Raw genomic sequence first — 27327 nt, forward strand, 5'->3', positions numbered from 1 at the left:
GAAGCCAAGATTTGGCGTGATGGAGATTTTCCTTTGATGTGTTGCCTTCTAACAGCAGAGAGTGTCACCATGTCCTACAGGCAGGTTCATGCCTCTTCAGCTGATTGTAATTGATTTAAGATGGACAGGGCCAGGGTGCTCCTGGCATCCAGAGACACTCACACTGACAGACACCTAAATGCAAATGAGTGAGATATTCTGATCCATCCGTGCCTTTCACACCTCTGTGGTCACATGCATCCATACAATACAAAACAAACAAGCACTTATCAGACAGGAAGGATGACTCTATATCACCTAAACAGCTGACATTTTAATTTCCCATATGATTTCAGACTGATCATTGTGTTTCTTTAAAGCTTGTTTAAAGTTTGCCCACATTAGCAAAGATTAGCCCCCACGCAAAAAGAGTGTCGCTCCCAAACAACTGAAGTAGATTAACCGAAAAAAAAAAAGGGCATGAAATGGCTCATTCGGCATAATCCAAGTTCTCGGAAGCCCCGAGATCCCAAATTCATTTATACAGCTGTTATTTACACCGTTTTTTAAAGACAAAATCTTCACTGTAGCCGCTGAGCTAAAGTCATTAGTCTGAAGCACAAAGCATGAGCTTGACTGCTCATCGATGTAAATAAAGTCTTTTTAAATCAATGTGGGATCTTCCAGAGACTTGGATAATGCCAGGTAAACACTACGAGACCATTTTCTGTTGTTCTTTTCTCTTTTTCCTCACATTTTAAAACAAGTCCCCATCTGCTTCAGTTGTCTAGAATAATGTTGCAACGCTGCTTTGCTGTGAAGCTCCAGGAATGTTTTATGGACTTGATCCGACTTTCCATCAGCACGAAGGTGAGCGGATAATGACTGAATTTTGATTTTGGGGTGAACTCATCCTTTAAGTATATACAGAAGTTAGAGGATGGACAAGAAAGTGGACGGTCATTTTTTGTTAAAATTAGTTTATCCATGTAAATGCAATGAGGTTCATCCCACCACTGTTTGAAAGGAAGGTGCTCATCTCAACACATCTGCTGCTGGAGTGAGTATCTCATCAATGTGTGTAATTAATGTTGAACGAGTCTAACCTATATTAACTGTGCTATATTTTTCTGCTGATTGTGATCTTATTTCCTTTTTCCTGCATCTTGGAATTTCTGTTCCTCACATAAAAACTCTTGAAACAAACAACAGAAGTTGAAAACTGCACACACACAACCAGCGAAGCGCAAAGCAACACATCCTTTGAGAAAGCCCTTGGGCCACGTTTTCAAAGTCTCCAAGGCCATCATTATTCAGTAAGGTGGGACCGGTTTTCCTTCTGCACTAACAACCTTGGGGTAAATTAATTCGGCAGGAGATGAACACGCACGCTCCCCAAATTATATGCATGATCATAAACTTGCATCATCTGGGCCTGTGATTTAAAGGGACACGACTCCCATGTGAATGATGATAAAGTGAAAGTGTCGTCTCTGTGATGCATGAATCATTTATTTTCTGGGTCTGGTTCTGGGGGACTGCTGCTGTGTGACATATATGAACCAAAGCGACAAAGTGCGAGTGACAGGTTGTCTCTTTGAAAACCAGCTGTTACAGATGACCAGATGTTACTTTTGTTGTGCGATCACTGTCTGTTACCCTCAGTCTGTCTGTCTGTCTGTCACTCATCCAGTCAACACACACGCAAAGTGACAAACTGACGCTCGCACACCTTTGTTTACTGCACATCAAAGAGCTTCAAATCTGCATCTGTCGCCATGGCAACCAAGCTGGTGCGCTCGCTTCTTCTGAGGCAATCGGGGACCTAGAAAGCAGAGGTTTTAGGGGGTTTTGACAGAGACGGGGATCAAAGTGGAACAAAAGATGATTTCTACCAAGACTGTCTACCTGTGCAGCTGCTGCTGCTGCTGCTGAAGGGAAAGACTTGTGCTATGGTAACCGGAAGCCACTGGATATACTGTGCTTTCTTGAAAATCCTTCTGAGTTACTGCATTGTTGGAAAAGCTTCAATAAAAGTGACGTGTCCTTGAAGTTTTGCAGTCGCCTCTCATTTAGAATAAAGTGCTTTATAAAATCAGCGTTCAGTGCTGCAGTTGTGTGTGCTCCCTCTGTAAGACACACTCAATAAGCTGATGAAGAGTATTCAATGATTTGAATGCAATGTTGCCAAAGAAGAGTTTTACTTACTAAATTGAAGCTTGGTAGGAGACAAAATCAAGATTTCTTTTAGCAAAACATCTTGTCTCCCTCCCGTCTCGATCTATATCTGCAGCTGATAACGGACCTTGTACATGTTTTTGCCAAATTTCACTATTATGCTTTTTAATTTATTCCTTTCCTTCGGTGTTCTTGTACATGTAAAAGGTCTTGAAAGTTAAAAAGCCCAAAGTTTACACCAATGGGAGCTCCTCTCTCCCACAGAAAACACTGCTCCTGAGGTTCCTCAAACGCCTCGTCAGTAGTCCCACCTTTACTTCTGCGACTTCTTGACATAACACTACGTCACCATGTCACACATTTGCGCACTTCATACCTATATTCCCGCTAAGCAAAGTTAACTGGAAGATGAAAACACGACAGAGCCGAGCAGAGACACGGCGAGCGGTGCTGGCTCAGGCATGTGTGAGCTGACGAATCAGAGCAGACTGGGTATTGGGGAGGGGCCTTAAAGAGACAAAACAAAGCATCTCCGACAGAGGGGAAATATACAGTATGAGGACACTGATGTGTTTTGAGCAAAAAACGATGTAAACCTTGTCTAGTAGTAACCCAAAATGAAATGATGAACCTTAAAATGATCAGAATATGTCTTCTTTAACATAATTTCTTTACCATAAAGTGAACAAAAACAACCACTAGCAAACTTTGTGTCTCAAAAGCAGTGATAAAACCACCACGTTCTCTTCAAAGGGAATGAAATATTGGGATTTCTCCTTTTGGACACATGAAAGGTTTGCAGGCACACGTGTAACCGTGCCAGTTCTTAAAGCTTACAACAGTGAGCATTTGCACAGTCGAACATCGTCTCACGTCACACTACTCTTCCTTCAACAGCTGTAAATTAGACTCATGCCCTACATGCAAGACAGGAAATCAACTGTAATGTGAAGGCAGTCGGACATCTTTTTCCAACATCCCAACCCATTATTACAAACGGGATGCCACCAAAAGGAAGGCAGAGACAGAAAAAGTAGAACGAAAGGGAGATAATGAATCCTCAACTGTTCTTTTTGCGGGGCTTGGATTGTAATTAGCATTTTGATTGGACTCTTAACCAGGCAAGTGATTGCTCTTATTAGCGTGTGCTTAAGGATGAAATTAACATCTTTAATTTGGCAGTCCACGGCTGAGTGAGCCAGGTGACACTGCCGGCTGAAAAACAACTTTCACCAACTCCATTCCCTCTTTTTTTTTTTCCTAACTGTGAAAGATCACATGCACGCTCTATCTGCACGAGTGCATGTGCCTGTCTTGAATTTGAAAACGACTTTGTCTGTCTGGGAAAAAAAAACAAGCTTTCAAGGAAGGTCAGGGCTTAAAGGTCAGGGATTACACAGCAGGGCGTTCGATGCAGTTCAGCAGCACCATGTAACAATAGAGCTAAGAGGTCCCAGGGGCTCTTTATCTATTTTCAAACCACATTACTTCTATAGTAATACAGTGTATGGACTTGCTTTGAATCAGTGCCAGCGTTTCTAGATTTGCTCAGTGCGGTAAAAACACAACAGATTGACGAATTTAGAGGAAAAGCACTTTTATCATCTTCCGAGGAAAAGTCATTAAGATAGTGCCACGAGCCGGTGATTGGCAGGAAATCCCTGTGGATTTGGCCTATTACTGTCGATGAGGAGGCACAGTAGCCTACGTACGGGTCGCGACTTTAACAGGGTGGAACAGTCACCATGGGCGTTTGACATTGCAACTGTAGATTATGTCACAAATAATCACCCTCATGCACAGTCCACTTTGTTAGATCCATCACTTGGCTGAGGCAAAAAACACACTGGTTATCTAGTGAAGCCTTTACTTCAGTGTACCATCAGCGTTATTTACTTACTTCTACTTTTTTCTTTTCTTTTTTTTTTTACAAAGGACATTTTAAAACTAAAATTGTCTTGACACAATTTTGACATGACATTTAATCATCCGTATGGATGATTCTTACATAATAGTCGGCTTAAGATTCAAGGCCAGACGGTCCCAAGAGTCCTAACCCCGGAGAGTAAACACAAATATCTCATTCCTAGACAGATTTAGACATATGGGATATCATGCAGCAGGAAGCGCTGATGATAAACTCCCAAACTCTTATCTCCAGCCCATATGACAACAGATTAGACAGAGAAAGAAAGGAAAACTCATTAGACAAATGTCAGGAAAACAATACTATAAGTCACAACAAACAAATCCATTGTAAAAAAAAAAAAAAAAATGTAATTTAAAAAAAGTTGGCTGACTTTCCCCTCCACCTTCTCCTGTGTTTAGCTCATTTACGTCAGTTCTTCTTTTCATCCCGTTAAAATTAAGCACTGCATCTTTTATTAGAAATGTACATATAAGGCTTGTCGCGTGTGATGTCTGATCATATCTTCTAAGACCAGAGACAGAAGCAATCATAAGAAACAAACACAGTTTCACAGAAGACTTTTGATTCCCACTAATCTGTGATTTGCAATTCTGCAACTAGATGCAAAAATCACTCACTCCCTTTTCTTTCTCTAGTCTTTTGTTCCTTTTGAGATCAAACCCAAACTGTGTGCGTCCTTATGCAAATGGATATTTTGAGGCGAACAATGGAGGTTTTTTTTGTTATTCAGGATATGTCACTGGGGAGTTTGTCCTCCAAAGCACTTTCCTCAAATGTGACGCAAACCTGAAATGATGCAACCGTGCCTCTTAAAAAAAGGTTTTGGCAAAGCACCCTAAAGGTGAGGAGAGGGGACTTGAAGGATGTTGATGAGCTGATTTCTGGTGGATTGCTCAGTAAAACTTTCTTAACCCGTCGCCACGGCAGGCGCAACACTTTTTCTAATGATCCAATGCCTGACCTTCACAAAATCATACAGTGTATTTCTATTTCTATTTTACAATCCCTGAAATATTACTTCATAAAAAAAGCTGTTTTGCTTCGCTGTTGCCAACTGACACAGAGATTCACTAATGATACAACTCATAATCAATTTACACTTGCTTCAACATTTCCTTTGGTCAACATCCAGTTCCCTGAAAAGAAAATGTGCACGTGACGTGAATTACATTTGGGAATCAGTAAAAAAGCACAGTACGTATCTTCGGCCGCTGAAGGGTCTCAGAATCAAAACAAAAGGCCTAAGAAGTGTGGGATCATGGGAGTTGTTGTCTTCATTGTTACACCATTACTGCTCTTTCTATGTGTGTCAGGCAGGATTGCTCATGGAGGAGATAGTCTTTTAAAGTTTTATTCACGTAATGTTCAGTCATGTTCAGTCATGTTCACTGACTTCCTTCCATCCTTGCAACATTTGACATTTTAATGCAGAAAATGTTACATATTATATATTGAAGAAGTTAATAAAATGTAAACAAACAAAAACAGCACATAAATAAACCAGATGAGTGCTGAAAGATTGTGCTTGACGTCGTGTTTGAACATGATTTTATACTGGCAATAATTGGCTCTCATGCATTTTACAGCAATCAAATCCAAGTGGGATCAAAAGACTTCCTCTTCTCCTGATGGTGTCAGGCTGTGAGTGTCTAAACTCAGACATTTGAAGATGTTTGTTTCTCAACACAAAAATGAAAGAAAGGTTTTTAGCAAAGTCTGCATCTGTGAACGCACAAACTAACATGACCCAGAGTGACACATCTCTCCCAACAGATGACATCACTCCCTTCGTGACCAGTGGAGGACTTCATTCAATTTAAACATCCAGCTCCTCCGAAATCTCGCTCTCCCTTACGCCATATGGCCAATCACAAGGAGCGCTTCTGGGACAGATGGCCAATGGTGACGACCCTCACTCAAAGCAGGGTTAAGCCAAGAAATACAACTAGAAGATTAGTCTGGTTCTGACCAATTAGAGCCTTCAGAGTAAGCAGAATATATGAAGAGGAAAACGAGAGGGGATATGGATTAGAAAAGGTAAAAAATCTCTCACTGAACTTCCCTGGTCAGGTCGTTTATGTCCAGTTCTACACAATATCCTCGCATCTTTATACCAAGCAAAGCTCTTCAAAATGTACACATACTGTAATCATGAATCAATGTGATTTGCAATTTTAAATATTATTTAAAACAAAAAAAGACTTGACAGTGTTAAAAAATGAAGCACAGTGCTGCCGCTCTCATGTCAGCAGACATTTTGGCCATGTTTTGACCCACAAATTCAGCAGCAAGTCAAGCAGTGACAAGCTTTACTCCATTAGCAAGCAGAAATCTTCTTAGCGGGGCTTGATCTGTGGATGTGGCAGAAAGCCTGGAGGGGGGATGAGTTCAATGCCACTTTAGGTTATTCAACCTTTTTTTGAACGTTTAAATCATTTTTTAACAACTCTGGTAATGAGTTAATGATGATGATGACTTGATGAGATGAGCTGCTGTTATTTAAAAAGAGATGAGGCAGGAGAATTGTCTGGAGCCCTCATAGGTTGTGTGTCTCACTAGAAACCAGTTAATTCTTGTCTACGAACTGGCTGACTTTTCCTTTTTCTAGGAGTGTTACAGAAAAATAAATATTAAAACACAAGTGGGAAAATGTCAGTAATACAGTTATTTCTCAAAGTGCTGCAGTTGACATCTGCTGTGAATAATAATGATGCAGTGGGAGATTTTTTTTCCTTAGATCAGTTCAGCCCTCTGTTTATGTGTCTGCGCTGAACTTGAAAGCTTTAGGAAAAGTGACAATGTGCGTGCGTCTGGCTGTTAACATGCTCTCTGCCTCTGGATTTTTTTTTTTTCCCTCCCTTCCTTTTCCCTCCACTTTTTAATTTAGTCAAATATACAAAGCTGGTATTTGCAATCAAGGCCTAAGCACTTGTAGAGAGGGGCTTTAGAGACATAATTAAAAGGCCTGAGTGAGAGAAGGCAGCTTTGGGTACCAAGTGACAGAAAGTGAGAGTCTGATACAAGGTTGTTTTGAATAAACTGGGGATTGAAAGACGGTGATGAAAGGACAGAGGGAGGAGAAAAGAGGGGAAAATGTGTCATGCCAGTAGACTAGCATGGATTATCTGACAGCCAGAACAAGGCACACAGAACTCAAAGCCACTGGTGCTTCAGGATGTCCGAGCACGCCCAGAATGCATTTCAGCTATTTGAAAAAAAGCCATCTGACCACATCTGGAGTTAACAACACAAAAAGTGGTATCGGTGATGAAACAGATTCTCTTATATTTTGGCCACGAGACACCATACGCCGAACAAATTATGTGAGAGCGAAGCTAGAAATATAATATAATATGGTACTTCAATGAAAACTGGACAAATACAGTCAGTAACCGCCAATGTGAGCGAGCTGAGAGACTCGAGTGAGAGATTTGAATTTGAATGATCAGGCAACACACAGCTTTAATTACACAGCAGACGACTGCAACCCTGATTAATTCAAACAGTGATAAACTGTACAGCGTGCGTGTGTGTGTATGTTTATGTAAGTGTGCTGATGCATTTGTAGGAGATGGAAGTGAAAGAGGATGGAGAGAGAAAGGCACAGAGAGACGTGGAAATCATAGTCAAACTTTTTCAGTGGTAAACAGCATCTTATACATTCATGCATTTTTCAAGTTTAACTTTACAAATATAGTTCCCTCGATATTAAGTCAAGTGCATTCAATAAGGACAAACAAGGGGCATTCGCAGTCATGTAAACCTGACAACAACCTGGGCATTTGCTGCTAGCCAAGTTAAATAAATCACAGGTACATTTTCTGTTCACACCTGCCAACTCATATCAAACAAAACTCACCTGTGACAAATTTAACCCTTTTTTAGTGTTTATATGTATGTGAGTACATGCAGTAAGTGTATTTGTATGCACGTGTGTATAAGTATGGCCTATGTACGTATGTGTCTCATTGAATATGAGTTGTAATATAGTTTATGGTTTTTAAAGCACTCCTTGATGGGACAATAACATTAAACTACAACAGGAAGCCAATTTTGTTTTGGTTTATTTATTTTTTTCTTCTTTTTTGTCCTCTTTCCAAATATGTTGTCTGGTATTATTTTCAGTTTCTGTAGATGTACTGGGATGTGACCCGTTGACCTTTGACCTTGACAACAAAAAAACAACTTTAAAAATGCCACAGATGTTTTGGTTAAAGACAGTTAACAGTAGCTAAATACCAGTGAGGTCCCAAATACATTCATTCGAGTTCGGTTACTGATTATTTCACAGTTTTTGAGGGTACTTTTACAAAATTGACAACCTTTTAAGCATTTAAGATGGAAATATTGCACTTTTTAAATCACTACATTTATCAAAAAGCATTAGTCACTCTTTGCAGATTAAGTTAAATTCAAAACTTGCACCAACAACTTAAATGTGATGATATTAAAGATTAAACGACTCGAGTAACAATGTAAAACCTGTTTTTAGGGGTGGATTTTCCATACAAATAAAGGGCTTTAAGTTCAGCTATTATAGTTGCTAAAACCACAACACACATCACACTTATTAGATGTAAAAAGAGGAATTATTTCATTAAAAACAAACATCTTTGCTGATCATATTTTGGGTGTAGGACGCCTGTTTGTCCGCTAGGTGGCACTAAAGCCTCCACCAGCCGGTGTGCTCACGTGACTCCACCAACACGCAGCTCTCCTGTTGTTGTTCCTCATTCACTGTTTGCTGGATAAATCTTCCTTGATAACATTTTTTTCGCTGCTGAACAAATGAAGTGAAGTTTTATGAAAGCAGAGTCAACATGTCGGACAGGCTCCGCACGCTGCCGCCATGGATGGCGACACGGGGAGGGAAAGTGAAGAAGGAGCCGCTGAAGAGCAGGAGAAAACCGAAAACTGAGAGGTACTGGGCTTGAAAACAACACAAAGTCTCTGTCTTCTGCTTCAATTAAATGTCCTCAAGTCAATCTGACCAACAGAAACGTGCTGATGTGTTTTCAGGGCTGCTTTCTACTTAATGAACGAGAAGGAGCTGGTGGAAGCGGCTGTGTCTTTTCTTACCGACGCTTCCTGCGATGACCTGCCGGACCGGAAGGTGGCGCTGTTTCTCTCCTTTTAACTATAAATCAAACTTAAAGCCATAGTGAGGAAAACATGCTCTAAAAGACCCACCTATTGTGGATATTTATGAAAGAAAAACATGCTAGTATTGTTCAGAATGTTGGGAGTATATTATAAAAATATATATATATAAAAATCTAAAATGTCTCTCATCATTTTGTAGTGGATCTAAAATGCACCGTATTAGCTGAAGCACTGTGTAAAACCTGGGTTATTGACCCCCACACAGGTTGAAGACGAGGCAGCAGACACCACTGTGAAGAGCAAAGAAACCCCAGCCACCTCAAAGACGACAGCAGAGCCAGTGGCAGAGCCTTTAGAGGAGTCGTCCTCGGATAGCGGTGATGCCCAGGATGCGACGTGCATCTCCGAAACAGACTTGGACATCACAGAGGTGGAAACGTTGCCGTACACCAGGAGCCTACAGCATCAGGGACCTGAGGGTCAGAGGTCAGGACCGGTTCAAGATCATGGCAATCTCATGAAAGTTGAACTGGAGGCTGAGAAAAAACAGGAGCACTCGCAGCTGCCAGCAGATGCAGCGGAGGAGGATGACGCCTTACGGCTTGTGCGAGAAATCTTCTTCACCTGAAGATGAACTGAACTGAATTGCGTGCACGAAGCCTTGTAAGGTGTTTGAACTGAATGGAAAGTTTTCTCCTACAGGGGAATGCCACACAAACTACTTTGCGTCCTACTTGTGAATGCGAACAGCTCCGTCATAAAGCTACAGATTGAGGAACTGATCATTTAATTGATGTAACTGCCATGTAAAATGCCAGGTTATATATATCTGTTTTTTATATATCTGACCTGCCACTTTATCACAAATGTAGTTGTTTTGTTTGATTTAAAGCTCAATGTGCTCTGAATTAACACAAATTCCTTGGACTCAATTTTGTGCTACATTTTTTTCCCCCACCAGAGTTTCTGTGGTTAGCGAGGTATGTGTCTGTGAGGAAAGTACTGAAGACTACTTGATTTCCAACTAATTTGCTTTGCACTGTACTGCATTGTAGTAACTTCTTCTTTTTATTGGGAAACACAAGATTACTTCCTTATTTACAGGAATCCCTACCAGAGAAGGTTTTATTAAAGCATACTCTTGTGTTTGACTGTTTGTCTATGTTCACTACATATTTTTCCACTTGATGACATAGCAGGTATTTGTACATACTAAGGGTTTTTTTTCTGGAACAAGCTGTGTCAAAACAGCAAATGTCAGCACTAACTCTATTAGTCTACCACCTTTGTACACTATTTAATTCCCTTTAGCTGTGCATATCAGAGAAAGCAGGCCACATTTCTGGTTTTCAGTGAGATATTTACAGTTTTGACACTCTTGGCCGTCACGTTCACAAACAAGTTTGTCTAGGATTTAAAAACACTGACAGGCGCTCGAAGCAAGTACAGTTTGTTCCGAGTTTATTTAACAGAAGGTCAACGAAAATACAGTTAATCATAAACTCATTCATCATTCAGTTTTCATCAGCATATGCATGTACAGTACTTTATTATAATACAATTTTGTCACACAATAAACAGCAGTTTCTGTTATTTGGATATTGCGATAATATCAATTATATTTTGATATAAGTGTTTCTTGAAAACATAACAAAGAATATGTAACAAAATAAGTCTTAACAGTCAAAAAGAAATCCACAGTGTGATCAGTCCATCAGGCACTTTGGCTTCACAATTTAAGTTTCCTTTCCGTCACCAAGCGGAGGACAACTTTTTATTTGGACCCATCTATTCCCAGTCAGACGCCAGCCTCTTACACGTCACATAGGTCAGCGCAGTGGCGATACCCAGCTGGACTTGAACACCTTCACAGATAAAGAACCCGAGGGTCATGCGATCCAAGCGCACATACGATGCATGAAGAAGCAAAAAAGCAATGACTCCAGTCAGGATGAGAAGGCTCGACGCAGCCTGGCAGGCCACGCTGAACCAGAGTGTCACTCTGTCTTTGGCGTAAGATGCTAGCAGCATGGCCAGCAGGGCAAAGGGCACGAGCACCACTGGGACGTACAAACACAGGATGACCACTATTGCGAGGATGTCAATTATTGTCTCAGATTCAGGTCCATTCACAAGGCTCATGTACCAGTCGCCACAGGACGGTTCACAGATCACATTCAAGGGGCTGATGAGGACTTCGTCGGAGAGGATGAACACACCGGCAAAAAGCACCTGGGAGGTTAACAACTGAACGAAGATGAGCAGGAGGAACATGGAAATCCAGCGCAATGTGTTTCTACCAACAGAGACAGCAACCATAGCTGAAGTCTTCTTCACTCTCATGAGCTCTGACCTGTGGATTTAATATTCATGTTGACAGAAATCAATACAAACATCCAGTCATTTGGAAAACAACATGAAAACTGTGGATAAAAACAGGAAAAAAAAGCATTTAATGGACAAAATTGTTTAAACATTCAACATTTCCGCTTGTACTCATCCGAGTGAGCCTTCAATGGGATGGTTGTCTACTCAGCATAACACACTTGCGCAACAGCAATACGTGAGTCAGGGATTTAATGTTCAACCAACAGTCAGTCAGCTGATCTGCTAGTTAAGGCTACAGTTTGTCCTCATCATAATCACATTACATTTGAATTAAACCGTTTAAATTTGTCTGTGATGGAATGTAACTAAGTACATTTACACAAGTACTGCGCTTCAGTACAATTACAAGATACTTGTACTTTACCTGAATATTCCCCTTTCCAGTTTCTTTATACTTCCACTCTATAACATTTTGAAGGAGGGTAATGTACTTTTTACTCACTACTTTGATTTTAAACCTTTAGTTACTAGCTACTTTGCAGATTGACTGCAAGCTGAAGACATGCATGCCAAAGTCAGCATTTCAATTAGTTTATTTTATTGGCAATCAGATAAAGAAACACTGATTCCAATGATCATAAAAATGCTGAACATCTGATCCAATAATTGGCCAGCAGGCAGGTAATCAGCTGTTAAGTTAACAGTTAAATATATGTGTACTTGTACTTTGTTTTGTTTTGTAATACTCTGTTTATCTGTACATTTGATACTTACTTTTATTTACTATCGGACACTTTAAGACTTTGACGTAGCCTACTTTTCACAGACATTACTTTCACTTTTACTATGCTATGTAAACATAAAAACTTTACTTTAAGTCAAGTTCTTTCTGTTTTGACTTTCACTTTCACCAAAAACAATATTTCAAACACAACAACTTTACTTTAACTCAAGTACTTTGACTGTGATCAACATTAAAATCACTTCCTCGCATCAAAAACAAGAAAAACATCAGTTTAAAAAAGCTTTGGCTTAGTTTAGTTTTGCTTATTTTTGCAGCATGAAGCAGCTTTGTCCAGATTAAACGCTGGTTCGCGGCTGGACATTAAATCTGATCGAGAGAAGACTGATGCGTAATTTAATTTTCCGTTGTTTACTTACGTTTATTAAGAGCGAGACGGAGCGACCTAGTGATCACCCCCTCAGGAAGCGTGTGGTGGTCTGGGGGGTTGGTTTGGGGGTGCGCGCCCCGGATAGAGAAACGTGGACGTGGACGCGCACGTTGCGCAGCATCAGCAGGCAGCGTCTGCGGGGCTCAGCTCGGCTGGTGACAGTTTGACGCGCGGACTTCTCCTGGTAAAGGGTGCGAGATCAGCTGCGACTTCATCTATTTCTACTGAACGGAAGGAAACGTTTGAAAAAGGTTGGTTACTTATTTTTTATTTGGTTTTTATCTGCACGTTAATACCGGAGATGTTTTAGTTTTTTTTCCACGTCTGTACATTTTGGACAGTTTTTTAAGTTTGTTGAGCGCGAGAGGGAGGCGGGGTCGGCTGCGAGATTTCTTTGTTCCTTCAGCTTTCACCAGCAATTAATGGCAAGGAGCGCAGACATGGGTTTTGCCTTGATTATAATTATAACCTGGATATCTGTCGTGGCATTAGGATGTTAAATGAGAGAGATGTTTGAACTGCATGTGCGCAAACACGCTTCTGACAGAGACGGCACAACTGGAACAAGGTGTGGTTGTTTTCCAGAATAATTGGGGAAAAAACGCAATGAAATCAAACATTGTTATTTTCCTCTCACGGTGCGGGGGGTGTTACATGATGCGTAGTGCCAGGAACTTGTCTCGATGCACGTCTAAACTTGTCCAGAAGTTATTGTCAAATGGAGCAAAGCCCTGAGAGGTGGCATGAGACGCAAAGCTGGCAAGAAAGAAGGAAGGAATTAATCAAACAAATGCTTTTAAATGATGTGCAGGCAGATCCAGAGACACTCAGTATGCACACACGCTCTGATCCCACACACTGTATGGCACATGCTGTCCATGCAGCCCGGGAAGGGCACGAGAGAACACGATGTACTATAACACACAAACTGGAATATCTCTGCTCAGCCACTTCAGTGGGTCTCGTCACGTTTAGGAAAGTTCATCTGTTTACTTTATGTTGCTCGTGTAGCCTTGTACACGTGCATATTCATGAATTTAAAATAAAAAGCAGCTCCAACTCACAGTTTGCCTGCAGCATGAATCTTATGAAATATTGAGCTGGAGAAAAGTTTTCTATTTACCTTTTTGAAACCACTTATAGAATAAATGATTTAAATGTATTTTGTTCGTCTTCTGTACAGGTTCATCATGGGAAACAGGTTCAGCAGAAAGCGGGACGTCCCGGCCAACGGCACCGAAGCTGCTGCCCCCGAAGCTGCTGCCCCCGAGCAGAAGACTGCAGAGGAGCCAGCAGCTACAGAACCAGCACAGGACTCTGGGATAGTGCAGACTCAGGAGGCTGTTACGACAGAGAATATAGTGGTGGGGGAGCTGGTGACACCGGTGGCGTCTTTACCTACTGAAGAGTGTACATCAGAGAGCAAAGAGGCTCCTGCTGCCCCAGCCCCGCTAAGTGATCCAGAACCAGAGCCAGTGGCAAAGGAAACCCCAGCTCCAGTCCAACCCGAGCCTGCAGTCCCAGTCATTGAACCATCACCTCCTCAACCTGAGCCAGAACCAGAACCAGAACCTGTTGCTGAACCTCAACTGGCTCCAGAGCCAGACCCTTTTGCTGAACCTCAACTGGCTCCAGAGCCAGCTCCAGAGCCTATTCCCGAACCAGAGCCAGAAGTTGAGGCAGTCCCCGAGCCCATCCCTGAGTCAGTGCCAGCCCCACCTGAGGATCTGGAGCCGCAGACAGACATGCTTACCCAAGAGTCTCTCCCTGAGCCAGAGATTTCTTCACCAGCTTTGATCGACCTGGGAATCCCTGACGCAACTCCCGAACTTATTACCACTGATCCCTCTCCAGCTCCCGTTCCTGCCCTGTTCGATGCAGACGAGCCCTCAGACATCCCGGTGACTGAGGAGTGCCACGGCAGTGTCGAGGTTTGTACGCTTGAGCCCGAAGAGCCTGAAGAAACGGCAGAATCTGTGGAGAAGCTGATGGAGGTGGAGGCTGCCGAGAATCTGGAGCAGCTCGTGAATGACGTCAACGAGGAAAGCGTTACCGAACTCCTACAGAACTTGGAGCTGAAAGGAAATGACCTTGTCGCCGACCTCATTCCAACTGATGTCAAGATCCCCGACGGCACTCCCTTCATTGACATGACTCCTGCAACTGAGCTGATGTGAATCAACAGACGAGGATTTATGAAAGAAGTAAATGGATACTTTTCTGTGACACCCTCCTAACCCTTTACATGAAATCTGAAAGAATCACAGATGCAGTGTTCTTTTTTTTTTTTTTACACCTTAAATGGCCTCGTAAAAGGCAAACAGCCATGATCCAACGTGCCAAATGAACTCTGGAACAAACTTGTGTCTTAACACACCCACGAAAAAACACAGAAAAGTCATACATATATGTTTTTGATACATTTATACAGCCATTGGGTGTGTGGGTGAGGGGTAAAACTCCACATGGGGATTTGTGTGTACTTGAGTGTATTGTTGGACAACAGAGATCTTCCTCTATGCAAATTCAATGTGATCCAAGCAAGAGTTTAAAAATTCTTGTGCGGACTTGAAGAGAAAGGTGGCATTGCAGGATAAGCGTTGATCAAGTACAAAGAGAAAAGTAAAATCTTTCTCGGGTGGATGTAAGTTGATGCAAAACGACAGGCAAGGGACAGAAGCAATGCAACCAAAGATGGAGACAGTATATGCATACGGCTATCTAGCGGGAAACAAGCGTCCACGAAACATTTATGTCTTAACATAGTCATGTTTGGACCTTGCAGTATTCCTCTAACAGGTGTGATCATCGATTTGTTGTACTGGGATTCTTTAACCCAAGTAGTGGCTTGCTTGTGAAAATAAAAATATTATTCCACATGTGTCATGGTCATGGTCATGTGTGTTTTTTTTTAACTAGCAGAAATATTGTTGGATAGATGTATATGATGGGGACTTTGATAAGTGGAAATGAGAAGAAACTAGCAGAACAAGATGAAGGCAAGTTGGCGTGATACTTGATCAGCATCAAACATTCATTAGCTGCGAGGCCATAAAGCTACGGGAGCTGTATGATCCGCCCATAGCAACATATTCAGCACATGTATGGGACACAGTGTACATATGGAAATCAAGTTCCAGGCAACACAGCGCTGAGCATGCGAGCATAAGAGAGACAGTGCCTGCCTTCTCACAGTCTCGTGGGAGAGAGGACGAGAGGGGAGGGAGGAGAAGGAGGAGGGGGGAGAAGCAGCCACATTCTTTCCAGAGGAAGGAGGTTTTCGGGGGGCCTGGGTCAAAAGTCTTCAGTGTGACTGTGTTTCAGTCCATGAGAACTCCGCTCCACACATGCCTCTCCCACCACACTCCTCCTGCTTCACTGCATTGCTATCCCAACATCTTCACCAAGTAGTCAGTGGATTGGTATGAGAGGCTACTTATGCTCGTTTAATAAAGAAACCTCGAAAACTAACTACTTATTAAGACTACTGAATGAAGGGATGTCATCAACAACTACCAGCTGCTTATTTTAACTTTTTAAAACACAATAGTTCATCTAATTAAGAAAATCAATGTCTTGATTGTCTCCACCAATTGTCTTCTCCAGTTCCTATAATTCATAATCCACAAACATTTTGTCTCGTCCAGCCACACCTAACTGTGACTGGCTACGCCTCGGGGCATGGCAAGCAGTTAAGTCCCATGGTTTTTGGCAACGCACTGATGAGTCCCCGTGGAGTGGGAGAGGCACTCCTCAGACAGTGATCTCAGTTAAGCTAGCCTTTAGTGAGCGATACAGTTAGCAGACTGAGCTGCTCCTTGATGCACACAGAGAATAGATAAACAGCATGATTTGCACTATTTGTGATTCCTGTCATACCAGAGGCTTTCAGCTCAATAAACAACAGTGCTGGACTTGAGTCCCCACTCTCCTTGTTGATTTCCTGTCTCTTGATGGCCAAAGCACAAAAACAAAGACAGCAGAAAACTTGGTATTTGCCTTGACATGCGGTGTCATGGAAGTTAAACACATCTAATGTTTTGTTTGTTTAAGAATCAAGGCAGGAACTATTGTTTTTACCTTCACGTTATTCTTTTGTTAGAAATAAAAAGCCATATTTACCAAACTTGGCAAACAAAGTATAAAAAAAGAGAAGATAACTTTGCAGTATGTACTGGCCCATTACTTCTGGTATGGAAATTACTTTTTCATGGATTACTTGAGTGAAATCACATCGAAATAGTCAGACCATGCCCATTTCTGATAGACAAGATTTTCTGACGATTGTTTTGTAAAAAAAATAATAAAAAAAAACATAATGTGAAAACAAAAACACTTTATTTGCTTCTTTGAACATAACAGTCAAAGTTTATCCAAACTGGTACACCATAAATTTGACTTGGCCTAGTATTGATAAAGTGGTTGCCAAAGTGTGTCAGGCTGGGCCTTTTTACTGCAACAACAACTGTTGCAATCAAATCTGGCAGATGTACATGTGACTCAAATTGGTGGTGATTCATCAATAGGTGGTGGAACAACAAAACAAGAACATTAAAATGGCCTTTACTCAGGTTACACATATAACTCATTCAATATCTGGTACGATTCATCCTTTAAAGTACAAATGGTTTCTGATTCAGTCCCAGGTAACACTTTGCACCATGAACACCTTTATGAAAGCCTGTTTGCATTAATATGAAAATGTGTTTGACAGAGACGAAACTGACAGTGAAACATAAGAATCTTAAATGTGTTTGTATAAATAACAAGAACTAACAATCAATGTGCTAAAAACATGCTGCAAAAATACAATATAAATAGATAAATATAATCAATATAAATAGCGTAACATATATTATGAGTAAATGAGGTAAATGCCTCGTCATGTTTTGTAATTGAAGCGAGTTAAGGTCTCTTAGATAAATCAAAGTTATTATTTACAGAGGGGGCAGGCCCAGGCACAGGATTACGTACAGCCGACATCCTGGGCTTTACCTTTCTGAAGGCAAAAAACAAAACAAAAAGTAATCAGGCAGTGACTGTAAAGATGGAAAGTACCAAATATCTGACTCAAAGGAGATTTTCTCTAGCTACCGTTAGCTGCCTGTATTTCCTGGCCAGGTCGACATTGGTGCGTCCAGGTTTGAAGGGGTACGACCACAAGATAGAGTTCCAGGAGGAACCGAAAGTCTTTACTCCGCTCAGAAGGTAACTCACCTCCTCTGGGCTGAAGTCGTTCCTCTTTCTTCTCTAAGAATAATAAGAAGGGCAGAAGAGAGAGCGCTTTGAGTAGAGATTAGACAGATAGTGTGGATTACAGGACAATTCATCTGTGCATGGATGCACATTTGACAGCATTAAGTACAACACCTGTGCCACTTAGGTGTAAAATATCCTTTCACAAGCTATCTGACTGGATTTTGAGTTGTGAATGCCTTCTCCACTGACACATGAATCATAGAATGATACAATCTAAAATAGCTGAAACAGGAGAAAACGTGATGATACTGGTGGTTTTGCAAATTTAAGCCCATTAACATGACATACTTCATGCCCTTCGGACAAACATATCATACATCTTTAAACTGATTTCCCTCCCTCCGGGCAGTGATTGGTTTCAGCTTATATCAGTACACTGTAAAAATCAACTTGCGTACATTTTAATGTTGTTACATTATCGTTTCATGGTGCTACAGTTGAAAGGACTGTTTTGAAAGTCCTTCTGTGGTGAGATGACAAAATTCACATGACCACTTTCAGTTTCAATGTGTTCATTGCGTATATAAAGCAAAGTTCACTGAAATTAAGTGAAGCCTTTGCCTGAAAAAAACAAAACAGTTTTGATTATCTGCAGTACACTACACACATTTTGTAGCAAAAATGCAATTAACAAATAAAGTAACACAACTATGAACACTTTAATACTTTAACATTACTTTTAAATACATTTTTTACCATAGTTAATGGTTGCACTCAGACCAGCATATGGAGGTAGTGTAATAATAACCGACAGTAGGCCTATGTGTCAAAAATGCAGCCTCCTTGTAATTTTTTTTAAAACATCTTTTCTCCTTTAGGCCGTGGATTAGATATCACGGTTTTCATCTCAGTAGTACTGTTGCATGAAAACTGAAACTGGTTCCTATCTGGAAACCAATTCCCAAAACATGGCCCTATAAATAGTGAAACTCTTACAGTTGAACATTGATCTGTGCTCCTCTTTGACTCATCATCAGGAGCACGTTGTCCACTACCGTCTCCTCCTTTTCTCTCTGTAACATAAAAAACAGTTTCTATGCATATGAGTGAAAAACACAGAGAGGATACCAGGTTTTCAACTTATTCTGTTACTAAACAACACATCAGCTGGCCCCAGATATAAACAGTAACTCTGAAGGGTGTTGGGGAGTACTACTGCTTGTGTAAATAAGTAGTAAAAACACTTTTGTAGCTCCAGAGTAAGATGAATGTAATCTGATAAACTGCCTCCAGTTATGTCACTCGGTGTCTTAGTTGCATTGTGAGTAATGTAGGTGTCAGGCTTTGAAAAGCAGTCCGCTGCTCCCTTTCCACAGTAGTCTAGTAGTGCACTTGTAAAACACTGTTGGACTCATTACAGACAGTTTAAAAACAAATTATAAAAATCCAGAGATAGCAATTATTTTATCAATACAGGATGAGAAGAATAATTAATGAAGCAAGGGTAGGAAAGAGATTAAAAGAAATGGGGCAAATTTCCGGGAAAGAAGAAAAAGGTGGAAAAAAACAGCAGAACAGGACAGAGAAAGAATGAAAATGTGTAGTGTGCAGTGGAATAAAAAACTACTCACACAAAGTGAGCACTGGAAAACGCATTTGGCTAAGAGGTATAAAGATCCAGTAAATCTCAGCATGACAGCACAGAAAGACTGCACTCTCACTCACAAAGTCTGAGTGAAAGCATGTGAACAGGAAAAGGAGATGGCTGTCAACTGTAACCACAGAATATATTAACATGTACTTCTACACTTTTAATATACAGGATAGTGAATGTAATGTGAGTACAGAACATGCTAAATCATAATGTGGGACTGACTAAAATGCCTCTCCTTTATCTACCATGTGACTGGCAAAACACAAAAGCATCAAAACACACCCTTTCCATCATTCCCTCTCTCTTTGTTGCTGGCACGCACACGCACGCACACACACGCACACACACGCACACACACACAGACGATGTTATACAGAGTGTGAAACAGCTTAATACAGCTGTGGTACTCTGAACCAGCTCTGGCCTGCACTGTGAGAACACTGGCGGCAGTTCAACATTCCTTCTGCTCTTTGGTTTTTCTGCTGCCAGGAACACACTGCAGAGGACAGCTCCCACCACAGGCTCTCAATCATAACATTCACACACACTTAAAGCAATCTCCAGTAAATATCCGTATCTGATATCACATATTTACCTCCAGGAAGACGAGACCTTTTCAGCGGAGTCAAGCCTGGACCTGGGAGTTGGAGTGATGAGATCAATGCTGTTGAATGTAACAAATATAAAGGTCAATGGTAAATGTTATGTTGCTGTGATCGTGTCACATACATACCAATCTTGTGTCGAGAGGTCAGTTCATCCTTTTTAGCTCTTCTGTGTAATGGAGTCAAACTGATCGTGCCTATGTTGGGTGGAAGAGGAAGACACCCAAATTAAACATTTGATGATTATTGTGCAAGTTTAGTGGCTTACATCTAATTATATCAGGCAAATCATTTGTTTAGCTTTCATGATCAACTTTTTTGAACTGAGAATCATACGTTTTGTTTTATAATTTGTTTATTTAGATCACAGACCACTAGGCTCATTTTGTACAGACTTTCAAGACAGCTCTGTGTTGAAGAGCTTTATAAACATCCACTTGCTGCATAATTCTTACCATTATACTTTTTCCAGTGTTGTTCTGGCACAGAGCTCTCGCCTTTCCCGGCTCCTTTATGTATTGGAATAAGGCAAACCTCTTTTAAAATGGAGTCGAAAACACACATTTTATAGCAGTAATTAAATACAATAATGTGTGTGCATAGTGATGATATTAGAGTAACAGTTATGAGGTAATGGTGAAGGAAAATTAAGTTGACTGTACCATAAAAACTGTTTGGAACAACAGCAACACTGGTATGTTTACTGCCTGAAAAGTTCTTTCATATATAATCAACTCCAGACAGGATCTCATGTATTCATTGATAAAGTTTTTACATTGATCTTGAGTGAGGTAATGCACTATGATAAAGTTCAGAGGAGATGATACTGGTCTCCATAATTTACAAAGACAACATAAAACTTGAGCGCTCATAAAATGTAAAAAACAAAACAAAACAAAAAACTGCCAAAAGTCAGTAGAAGTTAGTAGAGCATGCACTCACATATAGATGCTTGTAATTGTGAGTACTCATGGGGAACACTTGGGGTGAGCCTATTGAAGATAGTGTTGAGTTTTAACTGTAAGGAAAATGTGTGCATTTAACTTTGATACAAAATGCTTAAGTTTGCATAATCTAGCAAACTGGCCATTTCAGATGCAACTTTCAGACTGAGGCCATTGCACTTTGCACCATTGCATGAGTAAGACATGAGCAATCTGATGTGAACAAATAATGTGTTTAGGGCACATGTACACGAGGGTGTGGGTCTTTTGTGTGATACTGATTTTTTTGGCTGTCCTATTTGGCACTAAAATGCTTGTACTGGACGACGAAGTAATTGACTTAATATTCCACTGGGATATGAAAGAAATTAACTGCAGTAATCCAAAAATGAAGTAAATTTTGCTAACCACTAAAACACTTTCACCTACTTTAGGAAGCCACAAAATAAAACAATACAAATATAAATTTGCTTTAGTTAGCACAACAAGCTTTCACAATTTTGTGGTGCTTTACAGGAGCTGTGTACTCTTTGACCTATCCAGGTTGTGAGACTTGAACTACACCTTTCAGTGAGATTGGATTAACTGTGCGTTTCAAATGTTAAAGCCTCTCACCGCTCCAGTTTATCCTGTTTCTCTGTGGCTCTGCTACTGAGACTGTCACAGATTCTGGGTCAGTCTGCTCCACAGTGTTGCCTTGGTACTCTCTGCTGAACAGAAGGTTGAGATGCCGAGTCCTGAACCTCTCTGTAGCTTCCTGGAGAACTTTGTGCATGTCACAGCTGTGGCGGCTGGAGCTTTGGAGAGACGCAAAAGTGCGACTGGTCACCTCCTCAAAAGGCAACACACAACCTAAAAGGACAGGAAAAAGCAAGGACGCAAGGCTTGAACTTAAGTAAATTCGGCAATGTCTTTAAAATTAGAGATTGGACATTATTAGATTTTATTGTGGATCATGATAAAAAAAACATTTTTTTTAACAACCCTTGAAAGTTGATCATGGTAAATTCCAATTATTGGGATAATTGTGAATCGGAGCGTGAATGTCTACACAAGAGTGACTTGAAAAGCTAAAGTACAATCTTGTATTGATTTCCATTTATTTTTAACTGGCCAAGGGGGAGTCATTCTTTCCAGTCATTGTAAAATCCTAAGTCTGTCCCCCTGGCTGAAAGCTCAGCTTGCCCACTCTAACCACCACAAAAAATTGAAATCGGCTGTGTGGAAATACTGTGGATTCCAAACTAAATATCTGTGTCCTATCTGTGATGCAATACAACAATATTTGTTGCATAACAGAATGTAAGGTAAACTAATTCCAGTGTGTTTTAGTGCCGTTTTAAGAGAGTTAAGCATATCTTGATGATTATAATGATGCTATTATCCCGGCCAGGATAAACGTGACATTACATTTCCATATTGGACTGTGCCTGTCTCTCACCAACCATTTGATAAAACAACACTGAAAGCATTTCACAGAGGGACAGTCTCATGTACTCCTACCTGCACACCGGATATGAGAGAGTGACTGCTCCTCCACTGGGACCTCCTCATCCTTACTCATCTCACGGCCCTGCAACCCTTGACATAAACAAACAAACAAAAATGTTACTTGAAAAAAATAGTTTAAAACATATCTGCTGAAAACAAAAATGAAGGCAAGAAAAAATAATGTATTTTTTTCTGTGTTGAAAGCCATGAAGCTCTCTTACCTTCATCTGTACATCTAATTTCTTTTGCTACACTATTCCTCACTGGTGCTGGAGGCTTAAACAACAGCCTAAACACAAAGCAGGAAAAAAAGAAGAAAGTTATTATGAAGGCCATCATTTCATTTGCGTTTTATCTGATTATGAAGTAATCAACACTAAGAAACTCTACTGACTTGTCTGCAGTAGGAGGCTCTCTGCTGCCCTCTAGTGACTGCTGATGGGAAGACATCAGGGCCCCAGTACCTTTGCACACTGAACACCGCCCATCGTCGGTGTTGGTCTTCTCTTCCCACGTACTCAAATTGGAGCTCTCGTTCTTCAGCTCACCGTCCTTCTCATTCTTGAACATGTTTCTGACAGTTTGAAGTTTAATGTTGTCACTCTCTGCTTCTACATGCCTTAGAGTACTAGTTTGTCTATACGCTTTGGGGATGGTTTTAATGCCCTCCTTCTGCTGCAGAGGTAAGGCTGGAGGTAAAGATGGTTGGCCTGGCCCCTCAGTTGCAGCTGATGGATCTATGTCTTCCTGCTCACCCTTTTCCTCCTAAAAATGACAATATGCACACATTATAAGTCACCATGCTACATGCTGAATATACTGTGGCCATGTGTGTGAACATATGTCTAACCTTTGCCTGTCTCTTCTCTAGTAGGTCAATCCTGCGCAGCAACTCTCTGGCAGAGCTTCTGAAGCCTTCCATGTTTGCAAGGGGCTCCTCATTTTCACCCTCCCCCTGTCTCACGATCAGATGAGGCACTTCCAAGGACATGGCTTCAAAGACAGAGACAAACAAGTCATTATCCTACATTCAACCCATGTATTATTCAATCGCTTAGTCACCTTTCATTCTATCTCATTTTCCAACTCACAAAAAATCTAGAAAATAAATAAATGAACTAAATAAATAAAATATGTACTGACTTACTGGCCTGTTTGCAGGTCTGCAATATGAATGTGGCAGCCTTCCTAACCTCCTCACTTGTGTCCTCTGTAAGTAGGGTTATGACAAGAGGCAGGCCTCCACACTGCACCAGCTGAGACTGGTGCTCCTCTACAGCCAGGAAGAAACAAAAAACATGGGATGGGAAGAAAGACTGCAGAAGAATGTGACAGTGGGTGACAAGGTTTAAAGTTTATTTACAGACATATTCAAACACTACCAGAAAATATTAAAAACCTTCCAGCATAGTACTGTCGCAGTATTACCAGTAGCCTCTGTGCAGTGGCCCAGGGTGAGTAAAACAGAAAGCCTGTCCTCAGGGTCCAAGTGTGGGCTAGCCAGCAGGGAGAAGAGGTGGAAAACCACACCATACTGAGCCAGACCTGAAGCCAGAGGAGCTAAAAAGAATAGATCATAATTTGGAGAAGGGTACACTTTGGTTATTTGAGTGAATTGTTAAAGGTGCACATATGTGAGTAAAAGACATACACACCGTTATCTGTGATGCAAGCTGACAGGGTCTTGGATATAGTGATGGAAAGCTGGCACGACAACAAGCTTGTATCTGCTGCAGATGCTTGACGAACCAGTGCAAGAGTGAGAGTATCCAGACCCCCTGAGGCAGAAAAACTCTCCTGAACACAGGCTGCAAAAACAGAAAAGTGATGAACATTTAATAATTGGGATTTTAGTGAAAATGTAAACATCCAGTGTGTAGGATTTAGGGCAATTTATGAGGATATATAAGGAGAAATGGAATATTCATATTTATGTTTCTCATAAGTGTACTTTCACCTTTTTTTTTAGCCACCGTGAGGGAGGGAGAGGTGAGGGGGTATGTAGTAGGTTGCAATCTGCAACCTCACAGCTAGATGCCACTTAATCCTACACACTGGACCTTGAACCATTTTACATAAACTCACGAAAAACCAAAGCAGATTTTGCATAAGCCATTCTGCCTCTTTCACTTACAGTTGTTAGCAACTGTCATTGCTATGAAGGAACATATGGGTTGAAAAATCTCAGTGCGTGGCAGGGATATTTGCTGAAGCCAGGATTTTATAATGGGAAAGACTGCCACACAAATACGCTGGCCATCCTCTAGAAGACAAAAGAAAGACATGCAAAAACGATTTTCTATCTTACCACAGATATAAACTTAATGCAGTATATCATAAATTTGCTTGAGGTTGCTAGAGTAGCTAGAAAATCAATGTTTTTCACATTAACTGCGCACACAAATGGCACAACTACACAGATGATATTACCATTCTGTGGGTTATTTACACATCCACAGAGAGCATTTGACACAGATGCCCAGAGTTGGTAGGTTTGAGTAGCATTAGCTGCTCTCAAAGTAGCCTCTGCGGAGAGAGGGAAAGTGGCCCTGCAAAAAAAAATATGCCGTTAAACTTTATTAATGTGCTCATGTGAGTGGGTTTTTAAATAAAACATTTCCAGCCTGCCTATTTAAACTTGGCGTGACTGATGTCTCGCTGCAAGATATCACAGAGCATTTAGCATTGTCAAGTACCTGAAGAGGTCCAGCAGAATATCAAGGCAGCCTGTGGTTTGGGCTAAAGTCTGTCCTGATTCTGCAAAAAGCACACAGACACATAAAAGCTACAAAGGTCTGTATTAAAAAAGCAAGCTCATTATACTCTCAAATATTTTCTATTCCACTTATATAAAACATCTTTCATGAGCTTGAAACAGAACCAAACCAAAGAAAATGCAAAGTGACAGAATAGCACATAATGGGATAAACGACCCTGGAGCTTTATGTCAGCGAAGGAGCCTTGATCTTACTGTTGTTGGCTACCAACACAGACAGCAAGTAGACAGACACTCTCTTCTGCGTCAGTGGGATGTCTTCTTTCATCAGCAAACCAGCAACCTCTGCAAACATCTCCTTCCTGCACATAGAATTCTTGCAATACACTACCAGGGGAAAAGATAAGTAGTGTATTATGAATATGTAAAAATTTCATTTACTTTAAGACGACTTGCATAAAAATACTTAATACCGACACAGTGAAGTTACTCACGTATGACGTATGTGCACAGGCTTGTTGTAACAATAAAATACACATATGCTGCATCTCAATTCAGGACCACAGCCTCTGATGCCTACATTTAAAGCCTGAAATTGGCAAAAAAGCTACTTCCTGCATGTCCTCTGCAGCTTTTAATATCCAACAGTCTACAGAAAAAAGGTGGTGGTGTTTGCCAGTTGCCTATTACTTGTTTGAGCTTGAGAGTTAACACCGATATTTACCAATTTTTTGTTTTGTTTTATGAGGACCACCTATATGCATCCCCAGTACTGGTCCTTGTATGGCTGGACTGTCTCATTTGGGGAAGGTATGCAATTTCATTCTAGGCTTTAACTGCTGCAAAGGATAAAACTTTTTGGACTGCATCCTCACCACATGTGCCCCTGAATTGGTATTCAGCAACTATAACACACACATGCTTACCATTGGCCTCTGCTAGCGTGCCAAGTGTGAAGAGTGCAGTCTCCTTTACATCTGAATGAACAATTCTGGATTTGGATAGGTTATACACAAATGCCACACCACCCATTTCTCTCAGCATGTCCACAATGTCCTCTGAAATAATAAAAATGTAAAGTGAAACAGACAGTGGAAAGTACCCGTGTGGTGTTATGCTGAATTTGCAAATGTATCACAGACTTAAATGATAAGCATGTGGCCGAACAACAAATCTGACTATGTAGGGCTGTAGCAGATGGTTAGCATGTGTAAGGGATAGTAATAGGGCAAGGACATGGTATGTTTATGTCATTGATGGTTTACTATTACCTCTATTTTCACAGATTGAGTGAATGGTGAGAAGAGCTTGTTTCTGCAAATCAGGACATTTCATCTGAAACTTCAGACACTCAAGCAGCAAACTGAGATCTGTCCTTATGGCTGAAAGCAGAAAGATGAAATCAGCAATGTCAACCTGACAGATACACATTTGAAAATGTATAACGTTACATTAGCTACATCCATAACCAACAAAGTGCGCACAGATGGACGAAAGGACAATGCCACTTACTATTACGGCTGTTGCTGCAAACCGCTGTCTTTTCCATTTTACTCTCTGAAGGACTCAGTTGTTTAAAAGCCATTAACAAGGGTTAAAGGTCACCCAAGTAACACTAAAGTTATGGCTAACTTGATACTACAAGAATAATCACGTCTAGCCACTCCGGCGTTGTTTTGTGCTAACGCTCTTCACATTAAGAGCTATTTTTAGAGGTAGCTAGCTAGCTAATTAACCAAAATTACATACTGAGGTTAAAGATAAATGCCGCAAAGTCAGCTGCTCCTTCAAATTTGAATTTTGTCCACATTTGAAAAATGTCCAGTTTTACACCAGGAGTTACTAGCTAAACCGCATATTTGGCTGAAGAAGGATTAAATATTAACGTTAGCCTATGTTAGCTAGTATGCTATTAACCGTGAGTGAACGTTGGCACGTCACGTTACGTTACCATAGCAACAAACTAAGGCTAGTAAATTGTGACAGATGGGCCAAGCTACGTCAAATATTGTTTGTGTCTTCATATTC

At 40.9% G+C, this 27327-nt stretch overlaps 3 protein-coding genes and 1 long non-coding RNA gene across 7 annotated transcripts; 2 read left to right on the forward strand and 2 right to left on the reverse strand.

Moving 5' to 3' along the window:
• The first annotated feature begins 8767 nt into the window (after positions 1–8767).
• LOC311264223 (uncharacterized protein) lies at positions 8768–10341 on the forward strand. Its single transcript, XM_084364921.1, has 3 exons — positions 8768–9008; positions 9107–9200; positions 9456–10341. The coding sequence occupies exons 1-3, from the start codon at positions 8908–8910 to the stop codon at positions 9816–9818; spliced, it is 558 nt and encodes a 185-aa protein (XP_084221047.1). The 5' UTR covers positions 8768–8907; the 3' UTR covers positions 9819–10341.
• A 283-nt stretch (positions 10342–10624) lies between these two features.
• On the reverse strand, positions 10625–12743 carry LOC311264224. Its single transcript, XR_014623441.1, has 2 exons — positions 12680–12743; positions 10625–11543 (listed from the first exon to the last, which is right to left on the reverse strand). It is a non-coding gene; the product is annotated as an uncharacterized lncRNA (long non-coding RNA).
• Positions 12744–12833: 90 nt separating this feature from the next.
• Positions 12834–15574, forward strand: LOC311264222 (uncharacterized protein). The gene is made up of 2 exons (XM_084364920.1): positions 12834–12941; positions 13874–15574. Exon 2 carries the CDS (start codon positions 13881–13883, stop codon positions 14865–14867), a length of 987 nt encoding a protein of 328 aa, XP_084221046.1. The 5' UTR covers positions 12834–12941; positions 13874–13880; the 3' UTR covers positions 14868–15574.
• Positions 15575–17011: 1437 nt separating this feature from the next.
• Positions 17012–27229, reverse strand: terb1 (telomere repeat binding bouquet formation protein 1). Of its 4 annotated transcripts, none has more exons than XM_084365089.1 (21): positions 26812–27229; positions 26571–26681; positions 26226–26357; positions 25555–25686; positions 25280–25340; positions 25014–25132; positions 24718–24846; positions 24239–24391; positions 24012–24143; positions 23731–23856; positions 23434–23576; positions 22978–23348; positions 22805–22872; positions 22596–22673; positions 21708–21944; positions 20604–20657; positions 20277–20345; positions 20139–20207; positions 18886–18962; positions 17785–17940; positions 17012–17689 (listed from the first exon to the last, which is right to left on the reverse strand). In XM_084365089.1, the coding sequence occupies exons 1-21, from the start codon at positions 26882–26884 to the stop codon at positions 17657–17659; spliced, it is 2523 nt and encodes an 840-aa protein (XP_084221215.1). In that variant the 5' UTR covers positions 26885–27229; the 3' UTR covers positions 17012–17656. The 4 variants fall into 4 exon arrangements, with proteins under 4 accessions (XP_084221215.1, XP_084221213.1, XP_084221214.1 ...); XM_084365087.1 differs by having other exon boundaries at positions 20604–20684; XM_084365088.1 differs by having other exon boundaries at positions 20139–20180; positions 20604–20687.
• Positions 27230–27327: the final 98 nt, after the last annotated feature.

Source organism: Pagrus pagrus, assembly GCF_965226575.1.
Source record: "Pagrus pagrus genome assembly, chromosome: 10".
NCBI lineage: Eukaryota > Metazoa > Chordata > Actinopteri > Spariformes > Sparidae > Pagrus > Pagrus pagrus.